The 23789-nt window shown below is 39.3% G+C and overlaps 1 protein-coding gene across 2 annotated transcripts in view; it reads left to right on the top strand.

The window, feature by feature from the left end:
• The window catches only part of BRWD1 (bromodomain and WD repeat domain containing 1), a 76215-nt gene that overhangs the window by 25142 nt on the left and 27284 nt on the right, over window positions 1-23789 (top strand). The window contains exons 21-27 of one of the 2 annotated variants that reach the window (XM_015889283.3): window positions 108-248; window positions 6012-6097; window positions 6871-7060; window positions 8461-8559; window positions 17484-17591; window positions 22937-23061; window positions 23148-23230. In XM_015889283.3, coding sequence (XP_015744769.1) covers window positions 108-248; window positions 6012-6097; window positions 6871-7060; window positions 8461-8559; window positions 17484-17591; window positions 22937-23061; window positions 23148-23230 — 832 coding nt within the window. Of the gene's footprint in view, window positions 1-107; window positions 249-6011; window positions 6098-6867; window positions 7061-8460; window positions 8560-17483; window positions 17592-22936; window positions 23062-23147; window positions 23231-23789 lie in introns of both variants that reach the window. The other variant, XM_007435208.4, reaches the window with a different exon arrangement.

Here is a 23789-nt window from a genome sequence, read left to right as displayed (position 1 = left end):
AAGACAAGTGTCCAAAGGTTGTCTACTTTCTGACTAAATTGAATCTATTATTTCAGTGACGCTTATTTCAGTCCCTGATTTTGTTTTTCAAAATGTCATTAATTCAGAGTGACTCCGAAGATTCATTGATGCAGTCTAAGAGAAGGCTTTATAGACGTAAATATGCATCATATCGATCAAGGAACAACATTGAACAATCTGATTCTTCCAGTGAAGATGTGGGTGATTGTTTTGGATTTGTTACACAGGTAAGCATTTTTAGTTTACCTTAATAATTCATATTACCAAAAATTTTGACTTCGATTTCTAAAAGTCCAGGCTATTACATTTAAAGATAGGATAGACTATTCAACCATACATTTTGCTGTATTGGACTATATAACCACTTCATAATAGTACATCATAGTTATTATATATCCCTTTATATAAACTGATAAATTTGTGGGAGATGTATTCCAATTGAAAACTAATTTTAGATGTGCTAAATTCAAATATGTCGAAAGTTGTAGACTAGTAGAGGCATACTTGATTGTGATGCTATTTCATAATATTGTCTTCTTGGTGTATCTCAGCAGCAGTTGGACTTAACTTAAAGTGTCATTCTGGTCACCAGGCAATGGACCCAGCAGGAAAAGGTTAAGTCCCCCTCTTTCAGTCAGAAGGCAGAGCTAAGACTTCTGCATCCTGTAGAGGTAACCACTCCCAACTCAACTGCCCATTGACTTCAGCTAGAATAGCCATTTTTAAAATTTTTATCATCTGTCCACCACTAACATTTAAGCATGACGTAGAAGATGAATTAACTGATGCCATACATTTGTATCCCATATATAATATAATTCTGCACCCTCTAGAAATCCCTTGGATGGGACTATCAGGTCTGTCTTCCAATGATGCAGATGGCAAGATGTGATAAGTGCAAGTGTTTGTTCTTGATCCCCCAAAATGAAGCCCATAGGGAACGGATATATTTATTATAATGTCCTGGTGAGCCAGCTTTTTATAACACCCTCTGCAATGTCAGGTGCTCAGAAGCAGCCTTTGCGGAAATGAATGTATCAGTTTTGTAATGCTTGATGAAGGCATATGCTTCAGAACAAGTTTTGTTTGCTCTTTTAGAGCAACTCTTGCTGCTGAGTGAGCTGTGATACCTGAAGATACTTGTAAACATCTGCAAAATATATAGCTTACTCTAAATCCTTACTCTAGGTTGATTGGAATTTGAGCAGAAATTAGGTAAAACTATATCCTGACTCCTGTGATACCTAGAATTAGCTTTTGGCGGAAAACAAAGGTCAGGTCTCCAACCACCCTATCTGAATGAAAAATACACTGATGCTTTCTAATTGATACAAGTTCCTAGTTCCCCATCTCTTTTGGATGATGTAACTGTCACTAAAAAGGCAGTCTTAACAGTAAAGACAAATCCCAACAAAAGCAATGAATAACAGGAGGGGAAATTATTCTAGCCCCTCTAAGAAAATGTTTGACATAAGGGTTTGCTGAAACTGGATGTTCCTTCTAATCCTCAAGTATGTATCCAAAAGCAGCTTTCTGTCTTTGCAGCATGTTGGCCTTCAGACCACTTTCCAGACATATGTGAAGAAAGGCTAGGAGCTGAGGAACACTTACCTCCCTTTAATATAATTTCTCCTGCACCAGTGAAGAGAAGCACTGCACATCAACTGATATGTGCAAATCATTCTTGGAGGCCTAAGATGGTCTCTACTGCAGCACTCTAGCTGCTTCCCATTCCAGGCACAGAGATAAAGCCATCTGGTTTGGATGCGGGATGGGTCTCTGGCTCAAGATTTGGTCATACTGGAAGATGCTATGGTTCTTGTCAGCCCCACCAGGTAGACCACACCAAGAAATCAACCTCAGTATAAGGTTGGTTAGTCCTCGACTTACGACCACAACTGGGACCAGAATTTCCATCACTAAGCGATGCGGTCATAAAGCAAGATGTCATGTGACCACATCACTTAACGACCGCAATCCCGGGAATCCCCTTTGTCGTTAAGCAAACTTCACTGGTTGTTAGCTGAGAACCCACCCCAATCAAAGCCATTCCAAGCTATGGTGCCATTCCTCCCAGCCCCGAGCCTCAGTAAGGTAAGGGGCTGTCCCCACTCCCTTCCACCCACCTATCTCCCCTTCTGTCTCTGCCCTTTTGGCAGCCCTGCATCCTACCTTGCGGGTTGGCAAGCAGCCCCAGAACCACGTGGGTTGTCACACTGCAGCTCAGGGGCTTCTTGTGCACTGCAGCTCTGGCACTGCAAGAAGCCTCTGAGCCACAGCACAGTACAAAGCCTCAACTGCCCCTGGAGGCTTCAGCCGCCCGGCAAGTCCCAGCAAGTTGTAGCGTGTGGGAAGCCCCAGCAAGCATTTGTTCGTCCAGCTGCCTTCTCTCCCAGTTCCCCGCACCTACTTTTCGCCTTTTATGCCCAACTGCCATGGCTGAAGCAGAAGCGCCTTGCTGCCTTCAGAAAGCTGGGCTGTTTTTGGGACACAGCACAACTGTCTGGGAGGGAGCGAGATAGGTGGGTAGTGGGAGTTGAAGTGCCCCTGCGGTCATAAGTGTGGGTAGGCTGCCGAGCACCCAGATTTTGATCATGTGACCACAGGGGCACTGCAACGGCTGTAAGTTCAGGGACCAGTCATAAGTCCATTTTTTCAGCACCATCGTAACTTTGAATGATCAATGAACAAATGGTTGTAAGTCAAGGACTACCTGTAATAACAAAATCTTGCAAGTTTGATTGTGCTGTATCACTTATAGTTCAATGGATTAGGGAGATGTCTGTCATTTCTAAACATTATCTGAATGTTCTGGACTTAAAAAATGCTTTAACCTCTTTAGTCTAGGTAACGGAGCCTGCATATATTTGACAAGGTCATCTTCCTTACTCTCTACATTTATACTAATATTAATTACAGAGTTTTATGGGCCGAAAAAGAGGAGTGATCAAGATCACTTCGTGGCTAGCATTCTCATCTTGCACATCATCCTTGCTAAAATTGAGACAAATGGGAACACATACAGCAGACCCTGTGGTCGAGGCGCTTTCAGAGCACTGGTGAAACTGAGAGAAGAACCTAATCACTTTCCTGTTCTCCCTCACTGCAAAATGTGGGTCTTCCCACCTATCCATAATTTTCTGAAACATCCCTAGAGTCAGCATTCATTCTGCTTGAGAAATTATCTGTTTAACCAGTCTGCAGACAGAATTTGGGTCCACTTCATATATTGCACCAATAAGGCAAGGCACCTCTAATTGGAGCCTCTGACTCCCCTCTCCCTCTCCCTCTCCCCTTGACTGTCTAGGTACACTTTTATGGAAACATTGTCTGTTAGCAGTGTGGTGGTTGTATTAGGGACTGGCAGTCATACTTCCCTCATCTTCAGTTGATTGATGGGAAGCCTTGATTCCTGTCTGGACCATGTCCTCTAACCCAAGATGAGTGTCCAAGGAACTGAGTTCCCCATTCCATAAGGCTGATACCTGTGGTGATTTGGTCCTTGCAGACTTTTCTTAGGAGCATTTCCTTGAGACAGATTGGTTGACACCAACCACCATCATAGGCAGCTGACCATCATTTTCAGGTCAGTTAGTACCAAGCCCACCTTTAAGGCAAGCTGCTCCTGAAAATACAGCAGAAACCACTAGCATGGAGTCTCGAGCTGCAATGATCATGTGTTGTAATTTTGCCAAGACTGTGAGAAACCACTTCCTTGATGCCAGGATTTTCTGAATTGCAGTCTGTATCTTTATACTGAGTTCTTGAGACAGAAATATCTTATTTTTGAGTGTCTGTTATTCCCCCAAAATGCAACATCAGCCTGGTTTATAATGAAACCATGTTTGTGTAAGTACTGGAGGGGATGAGCCTGTTGTTCATGTCTGTAAATACAAGAAAAGAAGTAAGTGCATGTATCCAATGAGTGTAACTAGTATCTCAGGAAACTGTTGGGGCTGAGGCAAGGCTATAAGGGAGAACCTTGAATTGAAATAGTTTATTACCATAAGTAAACCTGAGAAACTTGTGCTGTGATCTGATGGGAATGTGAAGATTTGTATCATTAGACAGAAGTATTGATGCCAGGAAATTGTTGGAAAGAACAGTCTCTGCTATAGATGTCAGTATCTCCATTTTTAATGTCTGATGAATGTGTTCCGGCTTTGAAATTCAAAACAGCCTTCCACATCCTGTTTTTCTTTGGGACCATGAATAACATCAAGAACAGACCAGTAAATGTTTCTTGTTAAGGTTGCTTAAATGCTGAGTAGATGACAGATAGTCTCCCATATCCTATAATGTACTTCTGATTTCCTCCACGTCAGCAATGGAAGAAACCTGTCCGTAAGAATACACCTGAACTTCAGTGTATATCCTCTTTGATTAAATTGAAAGGGAAGCAGAAAAGTTTTCTCAACTGTACCACTATCTTAACTATCATCAAGCCCATTTGTTTGTTTGTAATTTCAATTTCTTAGGCCACTTGTTCATGAATAACTGTTCAACCTTGGAGGAACTGTGCTTTCTTATCATGGTGCCTTTCCTCTTACATTTCCTCCATTAAGAATGTAATCTCAAATAATCCAAATAAGTGGAATCAAGAGAAAGTAAAAGCTGTTTGTACCTTGAATTCCTACAGCAGCAAAAAACTCTTCTCTAAATATAGCTCCACCCTATTCATCAGTACCAAGCTTTGTGCTTCCCAGAGAAGCCAGACCCTGATGTTCAGAAGTCTTTGTCTCATTAGCCTTGTGTCTCTGTCTTAGGCATGGGTGACAGGATATCAGTGTCATCTCTGAGGGATTCCACCACTATAATGTATGCCTGCAGTGGTTAGTGTAGAATGCCTATCAGTCTTTTTTTTTTTTTAATGAGAGAAAAGAACAGTCCAAACAAATGCCATGTTTTATCCATTACAGAGGACTAGGGAGTTAACCAGAAAGGCTACTATAATTGGTCTTAGTTGAGTCTTGATCTACCCCCCATGTCTCTGGTCTGCATCTTAGTTGAGCAGCAGATGACTCCCAAGGGACACTTAACAGTGTGTCCACACGATGATCCTGTTGTCCATGTCTATAAAAGCAAAGCTGTTCTCATGGCTATTCTAGCACCCAGTTAACTACCACAATTCTGAGTAGGATCTCTGGTGAGCAAAGTGGTGAGAGAAACAGACTTAGCCTGGTGGAATAGGGAGAAGCAAGGAAGGAAAATCACCAGGTCCTAATAAGCCTCCTGAAGCTGTTCCTGCTTCCCCCTTTTAGATGTTAGATTTGTTATCTCCTCTTTCCTATTCACAGTTTTTTGCTAAAAATAGATGCAGATTATTGCTTGTCAGCTCAGATGCAGCTAAAGGGATAAGAGAAGCGATAATCTGTATTATTTGAACTGCCTCCATGGGATAAATCTTAATCCTGTCTTCTAATTTGAAAAGGTAGAGTTAACCCTTTTCTGTTAGCTCTATCCTCAGTGACCAAAAATATAGTTTTATGTTACCTGTACTTTTGTTTCTGATCTTAAGACAAATTCTGATTAAATTAGGAAACAATTCCTAATCCTAAGAACAGTTTGACACTGAAATAAATTACTTAAGGAGATGATAGTCTCCCTTTCATTAAGTGTATTCAACAGAAGCTTTAATTTGAATTCCTGCATTGAGCAGGGTTTAATTTGAGGGCCTAAAAGGTCACTCCCAATTTTTTTCAGTTATTCTGAATTATTTAAAAACGAACGTTCTGTGCATATTCTATTTGAACCATATATAGAATAGAAAGATTTTTATGTTATGACTTGTATACATTTCGTGTTTTTCAGTAGGCCTAATATGTAAGGTGTTCAGCATGGCAAGAGATGCTAGCAAAAGGATTGATAAGTCATATTCTACTTTAATTAGTAAATGATAAATAGTGGTGATAAATAGGAGCAATGTAATGAAGAATGTCATCTTTAAATTGGAATATAGTTTAGGATTCATAAACTATTTGTTAATCTAGGAAGCAGAAGAAAGTGATGGATTGAGTTTGTCTACCCATGAAGAAGAGTGGAAGAGTGACAAGAAAACCAACAGTAATAGTTCCAGGTAAAATCACTGTCAAGCATATATATGTCATATGTTTGAACCTAGGCAATGTTGCATTTTAATTTCTGTAGTGACCTTTTGTAGTGACCTTTTGAAAAAGAATAATTTTGAATTTAGATAGATGATGTATCAGCTCTGTCATTACAAAAAATGCTGCTGTTCGCATGGCTTGCTGCTGATATCTGGAATTTAGATTAGGGTAAGCAGGCTAGTGTCCTCCAAATGTTTTGTCTACAGATTAATAATCCTATCCAGCTCTTTGGAATGGTAGTTTAAAATATTTGAAGGGTACTAGTTCATCTATCCTTTTCAATTGGGTGTTTGTATGAGTGTATATACTGTATATAAAATATATATAATTATTAACTTGTAACAAAATTAATGAAATCAGCTCGGTAGCTCCAAGCTGATTTGTTTCTGTAGTGTCATAATGGAAAATACAAGGTGTCCTTCTCAGCCTTCAGTATGCAAAGTATACCTAAAATTACTGCAAAGCTGTGTTTATTAATATCACCTTTAGAAAGTTCAACATTGTGGCTTGCTCACTACTAATTCCATATATGTAACTATACAAAGTACTAGTAGATATTATAGATAGATATTATAACAACTTTCTGTTTAAAAAGTCCCAGAATTTAGGTTTAGCTTAAACAACTAATCTTTGAATGGCAGACAACAGAATTTAAAATATTAGTCCAATTACAGATCATTTTAAACTACAGTAGAAATATTTTGGTTTTCAACTTGCACTGTATAATGTTGTTCTCTAGCAGTGATTCCTCAAGCCAGTATTCTGACTGGATTGCTGATGCTGGAATTAATTTACAACCTCCCGTAAGAATGTCTCGACGTAAAACTATTAGATATTGTAGTTCTTCTGAAGATGAAATATCGATAGAAAAAATTTCTCCACCCAAAAGAAGGAGGAAAAGACGGAAAAAATATAAACCGAAAAAACATGAGGTATTGAATTTTATATATACTTTTATATACTTTTAAAAGTAAAACTGTACTTTTAGGGATACAGTTAATTGAGATTTGACTTTTTTCACTATTTAGTCAACTCTTAATATCTTAAATTGTTCTCAGCTTAACTAGTGAATAAATAACTCTGCAGAAAGTATTTATTGCAACTAATCTGAGGGTATTAATCCATACAGACAAACAGTATACATCTGCAAATGAAATGCCTTTAAACAATTAACTTAGGGAATTTAAATAGCTAATAATTATATATCTTCATGCATTCAAAATATTCCAGTCATGTTATCTAGGTTTAATTTTTATAGCAGCTACAACTAGTCCTCACTTACTGACCATAATTGGGCAACTCTGTTGCTAAGTCTTGCAATCATAAAGTGAAACATCACATGACTGTGCCCGACTTATGGCCTCAGTTCTGGCTGTGGTGGTTAAGCGAATCACTGCAGGTTGTTAAGCATGATGTCACATGGCCACAACTTGCGACTTTCTGCTAGCTTCCCCATTGATTTTGCTTATCAGAAGCTGGCTGTGAAGGTCACAAATGGCGATCATGTGACTGCTGGAAGCTGCGACCATTGTAAATGCATGTGTTGCCAACTGCCTGAATCGCAATCACATGGCTGCAGGCATGCTGTGATCACTGCAAGTTTGAGGACCAGTCATAAGTCTCGTAACCTCGATTGCTGAATGGGTGGTCAGTAAGCGAGGACTACTGTACATAAGATTAATCACTATTAGTTTCAATATTATAGATGGGGAGATTGAAGATAAGAAGGGGCTTCCCTAAACCTGTGTAGACTTTATTACAGTTCATGACAGAAGTAATATTTCAGCCAGGAACTTACTGATTCAAACTATTCTGTTATACCAGTGCTGTGAATTTTGTATTTGAAACACACACACACACACACACACACACGATACATACTGGTGTTGCTATACATATACTAGAGATTGCATTTGGTAGTTAATGTTTCAGCTTGAATTCCTTTATATTTCTTTATCCATATTAGCTAAAACATTCTTATCACAGGCCAATATGTGCATATTTTGCATAAATTACTTAGAGTGTATGTTGTTTTAAGGAAGAACACAATGTGTAAAAACTTATCTCCTGTTATAAATATTATTGCTAAATTTGCACACATTATTAAAATAAAATTTGTAGTTCCAATTCATAGGAGCACTAATTGTGTTAAGTGCCTAATTGTGTCAAGATAGTTTAGATCAAACATTATTTTACTCAATTGATCATTGTAACCTTGGGAAAATTAGCTGTCTTCTGCTATAAATATGCTGTAAATCAACGGCTTATATGCAGTCATGATGCTATTTTGAGTAATTTTTATAACAATGCATAAATAAATGCTTCCCAACAGTCAGCAGACCAAGCATTGTTGTCTGATTTTCATCCTCCTGACTGGATAACTAACATCAGACTCCGAAGATCTCCTTTTGTCCCACAAATGGGTGATGAGGTGAGAAATTGTATTACCTGATATGTTTCTTTTAACGTAGGATAGTTGAACTTGGCTCTGTAACTTGAGTTTGTCCATAAGTGACAAGCTATAGTGTAGTAGTGTACTCTTGTTACCTTATAGAATTTCTTGTGCTTTAAAGCCACAAAAGGGACTGCAAACTGAATTTACAACCATTTTTAAAAATATAAAACTGGGATTGGTTAACTTGTGATTCAAATTTGAATGCAGTCTCTTTTTTTATATGGTAATGAGCTACTGGAAATAAAAAAACTCTCAAGTTGGAATGTAAATGTCAAATGGATCAATTCTAACTCATGGAAATTCCTTTTATATGCTGATCAAAAGTTGGCACTTCATTTATGAACTAAAACTGTGAAAATGCTGATATATACTATAGATAGTAAATGTATTTTAACTACCAGTTGGTGGTCTTCAGTAGCCTAATAACCATTTGTATGTATACATATGGGAGAAGAAGCCATAACTGTCAAATAAAATGAAACAAAATTCAACAGTGGCATCACCCAAAAATTAAATAAAAATGAATAGTTGAAATAGACATTGAGGTACTAGAAGTCTGAAAAATAACAAAACACTGTAAGTTCACTGATTTGGGAATAAAAATCATACCATGTCAAGAGAAAAAACATTATGCAATAAAAATCAGTACATACTGACAATCTTGGGGGGGAAAAGTAAAAGAAAATCTGAATCTGAAATAATTTTAAAATTCTTATAGTAATTTACTAACTCATCTAGGCTACTAAAAGCTCCACTACGAAGTGTGTGCATAAAACAAGAAAAAATGCTTTGTTTTCAGGTCAGAACAAACCAGCTCCATTCAAAATGCTTGACTGGAAAGTTTCACACATCCTGTTTTCTTTTTTTTTCTAATATTACAATTTTATTAGAGTTTGCAGTTACAAAGATAAGATAATACAAACTAAAAATATATAAAAGAATGAAAAAAGGAGATAGAAAGTGCAGAAAATATAAAGAAAAATGGAAAAGAAAGAAAAAATAATATAATTAAAAATATACAAAGAAATTACTTCCCCCTTCATCACATGTACAAGCAGTTTCAATAACTCATCACCTTCTCTAAGAATATAACAAAAGATCTCTTCTCCCCTTATCTCTTACGTATAAACAAATTCTTAAAGCCTTGTTCAGTCCTAGTCAGCAAAAGTCCGTTAAGGGTTACAAGAAAACAACATATATATTTTCAGCTTAATCAAATAAATCAACTTTATATTCCTTCCCTTTAACACAGTAACTTATCACTTTCTTTAAAAGTACAATAAAAAAAATCTCTTTTTCCAAATCTTTAAAGCCTTGTCATTTGGTCCTAGTCAGCAAAAATCCATTACGGGTTACCAGAAACAACAACATATATATTTTAAACTTGATCAAATAAACCAACTTTATATTCCTTCCCTTTGCTTTTAACAATCTTGATCTTTAATCCCTTTAAATAATGTCCCAGAACTTGATTTCTTTTCATTTTCTTTGTCTCTTCTTAGAAAATCCTTCAAAACTTTAGCAAGTCTCTTTTGTAACTCCAAAATAGGAAAATAATATGAGTTGCTGTTCTGATTTGCTATTTGTGTATCCCTCTTAATCATTAAGACATCAGCCAGTTTCATTTGTATATCCAGTATAACATCTTTTTCTACAACGTTCTTATGACTTGTCATTTTTTAATCCACATTTGAGTCAGCCTCAGTCTCAGTCCTGTCCAGTAAAACTTGTTCCTCTTCTATAACCTCTTTTAAATCCAGTTTACCTATGGTAGCAGACAGTCTTAAGATTAACTTCTGAGTCCACTGTTCCCAAATATTCTTGAATTCATCCAAAATTAAAGTACTTTGCTCCATTCTATATTAGTAAGTCAAATTTAAGGGTTCTCCTTTAATTATACTCTTTAGTTCTTTCTGGTTCCCTCTAGTGTCCAGTCTTCAAAATACCATCTTACCATGTTTTTTTTTCTAAACAACATTTTCCCACAGGAAGATATTTTATAATTAATTTCAAAATTATTTCAAATCCCTCTGGACCCTTAATCTGTTTATAATTTTCTAAAATCAAGATTCTCATCACCCTTTTGCCCTTCCACCTCCCCCAATTTTTTTTTCTAAAGTCCTTAATCTTGCACTTAAAACTTCTTTCTCCATGGATCTACTTCTAGATCTTCTCAGTTGTGGGCTTCAGTAATAGTTCATCTGAAAACCATTTTAGATCCAACAGTTAGGTTTGTCTACATCCATAGAAATTGCAGCAAGACATCAGAAAATGTTTCATTTTTGAGATACGCTGATGGGTATACCTGAATCCTTGCCCTCTTTTTAGATCCTTCTTCTGGCTATCCAGTATGAGTTTCTTCATAACCAACATGAAATCATGTTCTTATTACCACTTGTTTCCTCATAGTAGTTACAGACACAATTCTGTTCAGCTGGTAAGTCCACTGTAAATGGGGACAACTATATTACTGATTAGAGATCTTAAGTTATCAGGTTTTGAACTAAAAAAAAAAAAGATTTTAGTAATCCACAGTATACCCTTACTGCTCCTGCCTCTGAGAAAGCATTGATACCCTAAATTCCCCACTGGCAGAGGAGACTCCTATATATTCTGCCCTCCCTCTAAATTTATGTCTGTCTGTATTAAAAAAAAAATGGGGACTGCAGCTATAAAACGTTACCTGAGAGGCCCTGTCCTGTTTACCATATGTATCTGGGGGCATTAGGAGATGTTGGTGACATCTGCACATTGGGTGAAGCAGGTGAGTCCCTACTGTGTAGGAAAGGCCTGCAAGTAGCTCAGTGTCAAGCAGTATGGGGTTTTATAGATCAAAAATGGTGCTTTGAATTGTAGCTGGAAACCTGTTGGTAACCAGTGCAGTGACCGCAGAACATATATTATGGTGATTTTGATCCACTGATATGTGCACTACTGCATGTTGTACAAGTTCTACAAGTGGAAATTTATACATAGATATATTTAAGCATTTCCTTTCTCACACATACCTATGTATAAATTTAGTTTACCCAGAACACATAAAAGCAGAGTGTCTCTATATAACTTTGTGAATGCTCTTATACAGAAAGTTAAATGCTAGAAGGAAGCACCCCAGAAGGCTTTGAACAAATTGAATATAGCATGGCAAAAATTATTTTATAGTGTTAGAAGTTCCCATTGTAAAGCAATTATAGCATCAGTTTTCTAGATCTGAGCACTAGTTTGGGGGCTCAGGAGCTTCTCTTCTGTTGCTAGCACCAGTAATGTTGCTAGCAAAATCTTACATGTTGAATGAAGGTGGGATGAGTAAAGTTTGGGAGGGGGGGGTTGGATAAAGAGAATATAATGGTATTCTCTTCATTTGGAGTACATTTGGAGGAGTGTCTATTTTGAAGGCTGATTTCATAAATCATGTCATCATGGATTAGAGAGAGTATGATTCAGAATCTCCCTTCCTCCCTCCCTCCCTCTCTAACTAAAAGTATAGCATCAAATTCCAAGAGTACTTCACAAGTTTTAGAGTACAGAGACCAAGGTTATGGGTGCTCTGAATATTCCCTGTCCCAAGGAATAGGATTTATGCCTTGCCTGCAGTTCTACTTATAAGTACTGAAAAAGTCAGTGTAAACAACTGTACTGTTAGTATCTATTTATTTGTTACTGGACATTGATATCAGAAATTATACAGTTATACAAGTTTTTCAGTTTTCCTACCAGTCATTCAGGAAGGAAGGAAGGCAGGCAGGCAGGCAGGAAGTTATTTTCTCCCCCGCCCATCTCCCCCCAATGGGGGATTCTGGGCGGCTCACACAAAACATTAAAACCATGAATACATATAAATACATAAAACATAAAATTTAAAAACATTACTAAAAAAGAAGAGAGTCCAAGAAGATGAAGGATCTGGGGCTGAAGATAGCAGGCCTCTATGGGGCTACCCATCCCCATGCTTGAAGTATTCTCTCCCCATCCCAGGCCAAGTGGCAGAACCAGGTCTTCAAAGCCCTCTGGAAGGCCAAGAGTGAGGGGGCCAATCTCACCTCCGGAGGCAGAATATTCCAAAGAGCAGGGCCTACTGGAGAGAAAGCCTGCCTTCTGGACCCCGCTAATCTGAGTTCTTTTACTGAGGGGGTCCGAAGCATGCTGTCTCTGTGTGATCGGGTGGGACGAGTTGAAATCATGGGGAAGAGGCGGTCCCTTAGGTAACCTGGTCCCATGCCCTGAAGGGCTTTAAAGGTGATAACCAACACCTTGAATTGGACCTGGAAACAAACTGGTACCCAGTGCAGTTACATGGGCCCTTCTTGGGGCTCCAAAAATAGCCCTCACGGCTTCATTCTGGACCAGCAGTAGCTTCCAGATACTCTTCAAGGGTAGCCCCATGTAGAGCGCATTGCAGTAGTCTATCTGGGAGATAAGGGCATGAGTGACTGTTCGAAGGGCATCCCGATCCAGGAAAAGGTGTAACTGATGCACAACCCGAAGTTGTGCAAAGGCCCTCCTTGCCACGGCTGCCATCTGCTCTTCAAGCAGGAGCCTTGAGTCTAGGAGGACCCCCAGATTACGCACTGGGTCTGTCTGGGGCAGTGCTACCCCATCCAGCACTAAAGATGACAAAGTCCCGGATACAGAGGAGCCATTAATCCACAGCCACTCCATTTTACCAGGGTTCAGTTAAAGCATGTTGTTCCCCATCCAGACCCTTACAGCCTCCAGGCACCGTGAAAGGGCGGTCACGGCATCACTTACCTCACCTGGGATGGAAATGTATAATTGCGTATCATCAGCTTACTGATGATGGGACCTCTCGCTCCCTATCACCACCGATTGGAATTGGTCCTGAAGAAAGGAGGTGAACCAGCACAAGACCATGCCACCCACCCCCAATTCCCTGAGTCATCCCAACAGGATACCGTGGTCGACGGTATCGAAAGCTGCTGAGAGGTCAAGGAAAGCAAGGATGGTCGCACTTCCACCATCCCGCTCCCACCAGAGATCATCCATAAGTGTGACCAATGCCGTTTCCGTTCTGTAACGGGGCCTGAAACCTGACTGGAAAGGGTCCAGATAATCCGTTTCCTCCAGAACCCTTTGCAGCTGTGATGACACCACTTTCTCAACCGCCTTCCCCAAAAAGGGGAGGTGGGAGACTGGACAGAAATTGTCCAGTTCGGAAGGATCCAGGGAGGGTTTCTTGAGGGGGTGCACCAACGCCTCTTTAAAGGCAGCTGGAAACACTCCCTCCTGCAAGGATGTATTAACCATCGCCTGGATCCAACCACATGTCACCTCCCGAGCTGCTTTCATCAGCCAGGAGGGGCATGGGTCAAGATAGCAAGTGGTGGCCTTCACAGTCCCCAGGATCCTGTCCATTTCCTCAGGAACAACAGGATCAAACTGTTCCCAGATAACTGGGTAAGAACAATCCCCTGGTATCTCCCCAGACCCTGCCCCACACTCAGAGTCTAACTTGGAACGAATCTGAGTGACTTTGTCCTGCAGATGCTTCGAAAATTCCTCCACACGGCCCTGCAAATGAACCCCCATATCCCCTTACCTTACCAAGGAGGGACCTAGTGATTCTGACCAGGACCACCAGGCGGCATTCTGCAGATGCGATAAGAGTAGAGAAGTATTGGTGCTTCACTGCTCTTATCACCACAGTGTAGGCCTTGATAGCAGCTCTAACCTGTGTTCGGCCGGATTTGGTCTTTGTCTTCCTCCAGTGATGCTCTAGACGTTTCTTGACCCTCTTCAGCACCCTCGACTCCTCCGTAAACCACGGGGAGTGTTGGGGCCGATGTGGCAAGAGAGGTCGCATAGGCGCGATCCTGTCCACGGCCCTGGCTGTCTCCCTATTCCAGGCAGCAGCCAAAGCCTCTGCTGGACCGTGCAGCAGATCCACAGGAATACTCCCCAGCTCCCTCTGAAACCCTGATGGGTCCATCGGGCACAGGGGGTGGACCAATCGCATGGGTTCTGCCTCCCTGCGGAGGGGGGTGGCATAGGAGAAACTCAGGGTCACCAGGATGTGATCTGACCATGACAACAGGGAAAGCTGTAAATCTCCCCTCAGATCACTTTCGACAAGAAGACCAAATCTGGCATATGGCCACTGTCTCGGGTTGGGTCCTGCACAATTTGAAACAGGCCCATGGCTGCCATGGTAGCCATGAACGCCTGAGCCACCTCCGAGGACTGTCCCAGGGATGGCAGGTTGAAGTCCCCCAGAACCATAAGCCTGGGGAACTCCACCACCACCCCCGAGATGGCCTCCAGCAGCTCAGGCAGGGAGGCTGCCACGCAGCAGGGAGGCTGGTACAGTAGTAGCACTCCCGACTGTTCACTGGAATCCAACCTAAAGAACAGTGTCTCATAGCCAGAAACCTGTGGAGCAATGCCCCTGAAGGCCAACAGAGATTCCCAGATGACAACAGCCACCCCTCCTCCCCTGCCCTGGCATCTCGGCTGGTACCACATGGTGGACCCAGCTGGGTGCATTTCTGAGAGGGGCACCCCCCCTCAGGCCCCAGCCAGGTCTCAGTAATACATCCCAGGTCTGCCCGCTCCTCGGTGTTCAAGTCACATATGAAGGGGGCCTTGTTAACTGACCTGGCATTAAGCAGCAGCAGCAGCTGAAGACCAGGGCCTGGGAATGAGCCAGGAGGGCTGTAACATGCCACCGGTAACACACACTGAGGGTGTCTTCCCTGAAGATGGCCTGCCTTCCAGCTCCTGCCATATCGTCCCCTACCTGTCACCACCTTAATAGTGTAGCCCACTGCATAGCCTCTGGGGGATCCGGGCCCAAATGCCTCCAATCCTGGACCTCTGGGGTCCCTAATCAGGAGCAAGGGTTCCTCCTTTCAACCAATCATCCTAGTACCCAGACGTTCACAGGTGAGGGAGGGTTGCCCCGGCACACCAGCTCATGCTCTTGGCGCCACCAGGGCCCACCCCCCACCAAACCTTACCCCCCACCAAACTCCCTCACACCCTCTGCCTCCCTGCATGACCTCTCTCACTAGTCGGCAGGGTGGGCATCCCACTCACTCCCTCACACCTCCTGTCTCCCACCCAGAAGGTGGATCCTAGTATCCTCATGCACTCCCAAACTCCCTCCCAGATTCTCACTCCCTGTTGAAGCCTCCTCTCATCTACCATTTTTCTATTTGGAGCCAGAACATGAGCTCTCAGTTGTAGAATTTCTGATTTCAATTTCCGTACAAATACTATCATCTGAATTTATAAATGATACGTTAGCCAGATCTCTAAGATTTTCTGTATTTAGCAATGAGACAGAAATCAACTGTATCGCTCTTTCATTTTCAAAGTAAATTCACCATTACACAGGGAATGGAAAGTCATCTTTTTCTAATTCTGTCCAACATTTTCTCATTTCCCAGAAAGAACATGGCGCAGATTGGATGTATGTCAGTAACATTTACATTCGGCATTATCAGACCATTTACGAAAAGAGTAACTTTTTGGCTCCTTTCATCCAGCCTCTGTAGAGTCTAAAATGTCAAGCATATTTATATATAGCCTGCATATTTTGGGTTTATGAGCATTAGAAGCTGTCTAAACCAGTGGGCCTTGTGTCTCATTCAGTGAGGGCAACCTCAGTTTCAGCACCGTTTTTACTATTTTCAAAAATTTATAGGTCAGCCATTTAGTCATCTTTCATTTTATCAAGTTTTATGTGAGTTGGATGTATGTGCCTCTAACAAGGCTGCCTTTGGCAGATGAGATCTACAGCATGTAGCTTTTCATTCGATTTGGCTCAAAAATGGGGGCGGGGAAAAGGTTTATAGTTCTCAAGTGGAATGAATTACTCAAGTCTCTGAGGCAACCTATAATTAATGTAATCTATTGAGTGCCTGCTTTGTTAACATTAAACTGAGAAAGGAACATTGAAAACTGGCCATGAAGATTACTTCCTGTTTGATATGAAAAACACATCCACTCCCACCCTGGAAATGTTTGGGAAGGGAAAGTATCTTATTACAACACTTGTGTTGTACTTGCACAGATTTTTTTTTTTTCAATTCATTTATCTTCCTGCTTTTCTCATCTTGATTTATGGGCTACTCCATAGTTGAATTGGCTAAAGTTTTGCCATGGAAGGAACTGGAAGGAATGAGAAACCAAAGACTTAGATAGGATAAAGATTTGAGTCACTGCCTTTCTCGGCCATAGGGGGAGTTTATCTTATTGTGTAGCTGCCTTCACAGCAAATGAGAAGTAATTATCATGGTAAATATCCAGAGTTCCTGTCACAACTCATTCTACAGCGGTGGCATGCACATCCCCTGCTTTCTGTAAGGTGTAAGGTGCTACATGGATTACACTAAATATTTTAACTAAATGCTACAAGTTGGATATAATTTCCATTGCAAAAGTAGCATTTTGGAGAAGAAAGCTATAGCATGATCTTTCTCAATAGCATCAGCCGCTTTCCCCTATAGAATGGGTTTGTGCATTTTCCATCTCACATCAAACTGAGAATTAAACATTGAAATTTATTATGAAAATTCATTCTCCTTTGGTGTGACACAGTGTTCCCAACTCCACTGCTAATCAGTGAGTGGCATACTCATCTTGGCATTGTCAAGAAACTTAAATACACTTTTGCTTACGTTTGTGGTAGGCCCCATTACGGAAGGGATTCCTCTGTTTATTTTTCTTTGTTGTAATGGATTTCTCCAGTTTAAGTCCAATAGCTAAAACTCTGCAGAGAAAGAGGCCATATAATCCCTCTCCCTGGACAATAAGGAAAATTACCTATTTTCAGGATGCCAATCAGCTTCTTAAAGGGTTCAGAGTTCATCCTAATGTTTCAGTTAAATTAAGTATAGAATTGTTTTTCATTGTTTGACTTAAATTCTTCTTTACATTAGGTGATATATTTTCGACAAGGCCATGAAGCTTATATTGAAGCAGTAAGAAAGAACAATATTTATGAATTGAATCCTCACAAAGAACCTTGGAGAAAAATGGTCCTTCGGGTAAGACCAGTTTACCACTGGTTGTTCAGTGTTTCTATCAAACAGTTCTTTATTTTTTAATATATAGTACTGTCCAAAAGTTTTAGGCAGGTGTGAAAAAATGCTGTAAAGTAAGAATGCTTTCAAAAATATATATTGTAACAGTTTATGTTTATCAATTTACAAAATGCAAAGTGAGCGAACAGAAGAGAAATCTAAATCAAATCAATATTTGGTGTGACTACCCTTTGGCTTCAAACCAGCATCAGTTCTTACACTTGCACAAAGTCAGGGATCTTGTAGGATTAGAGTCAGGTGTATGATTAACCAATTATACCAAGCAGGTGCTAGTGATCATCAATTTCATATGTAGGTTGAAACACAGTCATTAACTGAAACAAAAGCTGTGTAGGAGTCTTAAAACTGGGTGAGGAACAGCCAAACTCTGCTACTAAGGTGAGGTTGTGGAAGACAGTTTCATGTCACAGGTCACACACGGTGGCAAGACTGAGCACAGCAACAAGACACAAGGGGGTTATACTGCATCAGCAAGGTCTCTCCCAGGCAAAAATTTCAAAGCAGACTGGGGTTTGAAGTTGTGCTGTTCAAGCTCTTTTGAAGAAGCACAAAGAAACGGGCAACGTTGAGGACCGTAGACGCAGTGGTCGGCCAAGGAAACTTAATGCAACAGATGAAAGACACATCATACTTACTTCCCTTCGACATTGGAAGATGTCCAGCTGTGCCATCAGCACAGAACTGGCAGAAACCAGTGGGACCCAGGTACACCCATCTACTGTCTGGAGAAGTCTGGCCAGAAGTGGTTTTCATGGAAGAGTTGTGGCCAAAAAGCCATACCTCTGTCGTGAAAACAAGGCTAAGCAACTCAACTATGCACAAAAACATAGGAACTGGGGTGCAGAAAAATGACAGCAGGTGCTCTGGATTGATGTCTCCAAATTTGAAATATTTGGCTGTAGCAGGAGGCAGTTTGTTTGCTGAAGGGCTGGAGAGCGGTACAATGATGAGTGTCTGCAAGCAACAGTGAAGCATGGTGGAGATTCCTTGCAGGTTTGGGGCTGCATTTCTGCAAAGTTGGAGATTTGGTCAGGATCGATGGTGTCCTCAATGCTGAGAAATACAGGCAGATACTTATCCATCATGCCATACCACCACGGAGGCATGTGATTGGCCCCAAATTTATTTTGCAGCAGGACAATGACCCCAAACATATAGCCAATGTCATTAAGAACTATCTTCAGCGTAAAGAAGAACAAGGAGTCCTGGAAGTGATGGTTTGGCCCCCACAGAGCTCTGATCTCAACATCATCGAGTCTGTCTAGGATTACATGAAGAGACAGAAGGATTTGAGGCAGCCTACATCCACAGGAGATCTGTGGTTAGTTCTCCAAGATGTTTGGAACAACCTACCTGCTGAGTTCCTTCAAAAACTGTGTGCAAGTGTACCTAGAAGAATTGATGCTGTTTTGAAGGCAAAGGGTGGTCACACCAAATATTGATTTGATTTGGATTTCTCTTCTGTTTGCTCACGTTGCATTTTGTAAATAGATAAACAAACGATTACAATATATATTTTTGAAAGCATTCTTACTTTACAGCATTTTTTCACACCTGTCTAAAACTTGCACAGTACTGTATTTCTTCAATAGAAGCATAGACAAAGAACAAAGCATTGGAATACAAGTTAAATAAACAGAATAAACCAGACAGACCAAAAAAAAAAAAAAGTAAAATCCAATAATTATGGCTATGTGAAAATTACTACTGTCAGTTTTTTAACAGCAAATTAAGCCTTGATCAAAAAGAATTATAGTGCCAGTAAAGAGCTATTTTAAAGGCTAAAAGTTGACACATTAACTCAAATCAACCTTTAGTCCTGGTACACAAGTCTCTTTCCAGAAATTCATGATAATTTGTTCAACAGTCCAAGCACAGTAGATCTAAAGTTTTACATAGATAATTCCAAATTTTTGGAATATTGTTTAGGAATACACTAACATCTTTATATATTAACTTATTTTCAAGAACCTGATTCACAATAATAAGATTATTCAACCAAAACAAGGCAGAGAAAGGGCAGGCTGTTATATATGGACTAACGTATCTTCAAATTTATTGTATCCCCAACATAAGGTATGCAGCTATCCTTTTTTGAACATCCATTGAAGGATCCAATTAACCTGAATTTTTTGTTAATTTTACAATCATAAGAAACTTAACATTTTTAAAAATCTCAGACCATTTTTTTAAAAATAGGAAAGACCAGTTCTTTATTCCAATTTTCATGAAAATTATTCATATTTATATTAATGTTTTAAATTTTTCATTAGAACTGAATTGTTGATTTAGCCTCTAAAAAAACAGTCTGTTTAAAATTGCAGTTTTTCAAGGCAATCAATGCATCTTTTCCGAGCAGAGAACAAATCTTTTGTCTGAATGCAGTCATTCTGCTGTTTTTGACAAATTATAATTTTTGTAAGCTTTCAGAAGATTTTAAAGTAACATTAACAGTTACTGATCAAAAGCAACAATTCCATTTTAGCCCATACTTTCCAGAAAATAAATTGCTTGTGATGTTTAAATAAAGATTATTCCAAAATATCGTTTTCTCACGGAACAGACTAAGCTTATTTCATGTTTAACTTTGGAAATTCTCTTGATAGATTTTGGAAATGCTGTGGTCATCCTTGAAGGAGTACATTTTTAGAACTCCAATTACATTGTGAAAATAGATTTGTGGAATGTTCTGGTATAAGAAAAATATTGTAGCTAAAATGTCAGCAGTGCATACTCCAAAGTTGTGAATTGATTGTATAGTACATCAGTACATAGATGTTGAAGGATGAGAGCGTAAATGAGGAGCTGTTGATTTCAAAGATGATTAAGATTCTATATTTAAGATTCCCAATCTAATAGCTTCAAAAATGGAAAGTGAAAAATGTGTGTTTATGTTAAATCTTAAGAACATAAAGGTAATGTTAACCTGCATGTTTAGTGAGCTTACGGATGACAGTGAATAAATTAAGGAGGCATTTAGCTTTGATCAAAAATAGATAAAGATGGGGTGTGTGTTGGATAATAAAGATGTGATTATAATGATAAACATAGAATATGTAAGTGCTAAATCTGAGACCAGACTCATCAGTCACCATAACAGGAACAGGTGTTAGCCACTCCTGCTGCCAAAAAACAGAAGGCTCTCAGCTTATTTTGTAGCACAGATACTAGGAAGAGTATTAAAACTTGCTTCTACAATAAATATGGTTTGTATATCACTTTGGTAATTGTCGGACTTCTTTAGCAGCTTTTCTAGTTCTTGCAATAAATATATCTTATCATAGAACTTGGCCTTAAATCACTGCCTGCAAGGCTTTTTGTTCAAGTATCAGAAGCCTGACATAGATCAGGATGCATAAGGACAATTCTGTGAAAACTAAGATCAAAATAGTGAAAATAGTTGTCTTTCCAGTGGTAATATATTGCTATGAAAGCTGGACATTGAGAAAGAGAAAGAAAGATAAAAGCTTTTGAATCACAGAATTGAAAAGAGTTATGAAGAGTACCATAAGCTGAAAAAGAACCAGTCAATCAGTCCTGGACCAAATAAAGGCTGACTGTTCCATTGAGGTTATAATGACTAAGCAGGTGTGCTTTGCACATGTGATAAAAGCAGATGATGGATTAGGAAGGGGGAAAAAACCATGCTTGGCAAGACTGAGGGGAAAAAAGTAGAGGAAGACAACAAATAAGATGGATGGATGAGATCAAAGTGATTACTGAAATGTTTTTGGAAGAGTTACAAGTTATTATTTATTTTATTAGTTATTATTAATGGCAAGTTAGGATGGTTTCCATTTATCCATGCAGTCACCAAAAGTTGATCCAGACCAAAGTTTTACTCTCCATTCCATAGTGTTCTTTTAAGTTTGCAGACCTGTCAAGTATGACTTAAGATTTCCCCTTTTATCATCAAGATATTTTCTTTAAATGGTTGGCTGTGACAAGAAAGAAGTGAGCTTGACAATAAAAACATAGGTCAAGAGAAGGATAAAGGCTTCATAGGCTACACCCTAGATTTTGGGTTTGATACAAGGAGATGATGTGATCACCAGGAGTTGACTGCAACTTGAGGGTGTATTTATAATTTTTGAATTCTTTCCATTCTATTTTTCACATTGTATTTCAGTCTTTTTATTTTGTTTAAAAAACAATATTTCAGTCTACTTTTAATATTTTTTTTCATTTATCCCTCTCACAAACCATTGTGTATTGGTATTTATTTCTTAAACTGTAAATAATTTTAAATAATAGAATGATACATGTGTGTGTTTTTCTTTTGTCCTAGAACCCAGGATTCACTTCACTCTCTCAGCCCCACATTTGTCATACTGATAGGAGTGAGCATGCATATATTAGTATGTAAGGCAATGTCACCATTAGACTGTGCTTGGAAGAATTAATTGTACATTTGAAATTTTGATAAGCTACCCCCATTTGAAGACTCTGAGGGGAATATAACAAAGCAAATTCATATAGACTAAAATATGTTAGAAAAGCTTGGTGGAGTAAGGTTGTACACATCTCAGTCAGATTATCCTGGCAAAGGATGGCTAGGATCATACAGCAGTGATTTTAGTAAATTGATGCTTCAGTCAAAAGTCAGTATAACTTCAGTGTAAACTTATTGCTATCAACTTTGGCAGATTTCACCCCCTCGGTAGTTGTCTAACTTCTCTACAAGTTGCACTGCATTCCATTTCTTTAAAAAATAAAAATGTGGTAGGCCTTGTTAGACATTTATATATTTCCCCTGCCAGAAGTTCTGGCTTTCCTGAATAAGGCTCCAGAAATGAAAACAAATTAGGGTAACACAAGGCAGTTTGGGCTGCTTTCCAAGCTGGGAATCTAGCTGGAGCGATACATGTAGTTCTTGCCCAACTCTAATATGTACTATATATGTAAGACTCCAGAGCCATTCAAGACTTAAAGAGAAACAACCTGTTCCAGTGACATGCACGTGCCCAGTCACTTGCCAAGTGGCTGGATGCCAGATATCGGCACACAGTTCATTTTTTGCACAGTATCCTAATGTACTGCAATATTTTGTTGTTGCTCATTTTTGCCTGACTAAGCTATCATTTACATGCTTTAACATAGAACATACGGCACTCAAATGTTGCTGAACTACAACTACCATCCTTCAGAGTTTCTTCCCCAGGCACGCTGAGAGTGTAGTTCAATGTGAATTGGAATGCCATAGGCTGCCTACCAGATAAAGAACTATAAGTAATTTATCTAATTGTTGTGCTAATACTAGCAAAACTCTTTATATGTGCATTTGTTAGGAACAAGAATTGGTAAAAATTGTTGGGATACGTTATGAAGTTGGACCTCCTACACTATGCTGTCTTAAACTTACTCTCATGGATCATGTTACAGGACAGCTTCAAGACAAATCATTTTCTCTCAAGTATGTATCATTTTCCTTACATTATTTTTAAAGTTGTATCCAGAGTTTTGGCCATTGCACATCTGACTAAAGTTTAATCATTCTAGATACCATGATATGCCAGATGTTATTGACTTCCTGGTGTTACGTCAGTTCTATGATGAAGCACGACAAAGGAACTGGCAACCTTGTAAGTTATTTTTGGTCGTCTATGGAATTAATCATCTTGAAAATCCTATTTAGTTATGTACAATCGCAAATAACTTTATTGTATATTTATTGTATATTCATTTTAAGTATTAAACTGAAATCTTTGGTCTTTTCTGCCTTTAAACATTGCCACTAACCAGATAGAGAAGTAGTGGGAGCATTAAGAGTGGATTATTAACTGAATCAAACAACTGGAGCTTCTGTTTGAGGATGTTTTCATAAAGTGTAGGAAACCTAAACACCTGAACCTAACAGAATTATTTTCTCTAAATAGAAAGTAATAATGTTTCTCAGGTTTCACTTTCTTATGTGTATAGTTATAGCAGCCATAATTTGCAGTATTAAACCTATCCAGTTTTCTTATGTTTAATAAGGAAATTAACTTGCTATGATTGTATTTAAAAAATCAGCCTGAAGTGTAGGACTGTAACTAGAACGATCATTGGCTATCTTGATTAGGGATGATGGAAATTGTGTCCAAAAACATCTGAGGACCTAATATTGGGCCTTCCTTAGCACGGTGTTTTCAGATGTTCTAG

The sequence above is a fragment of the Python bivittatus genome, unplaced genomic scaffold (genome assembly GCF_059951505.1).
Source record: "Python bivittatus isolate LINGU-HERP-01145 unplaced genomic scaffold, Pbiv_v1 ctg000350_np1212, whole genome shotgun sequence".
In the NCBI taxonomy this organism is placed as follows: domain Eukaryota; kingdom Metazoa; phylum Chordata; class Lepidosauria; order Squamata; family Pythonidae; genus Python; species Python bivittatus.
The sequence above is the reverse complement of the archived record's forward strand: the minus strand, read 5'-3'. Positions and strand labels throughout refer to the sequence as shown.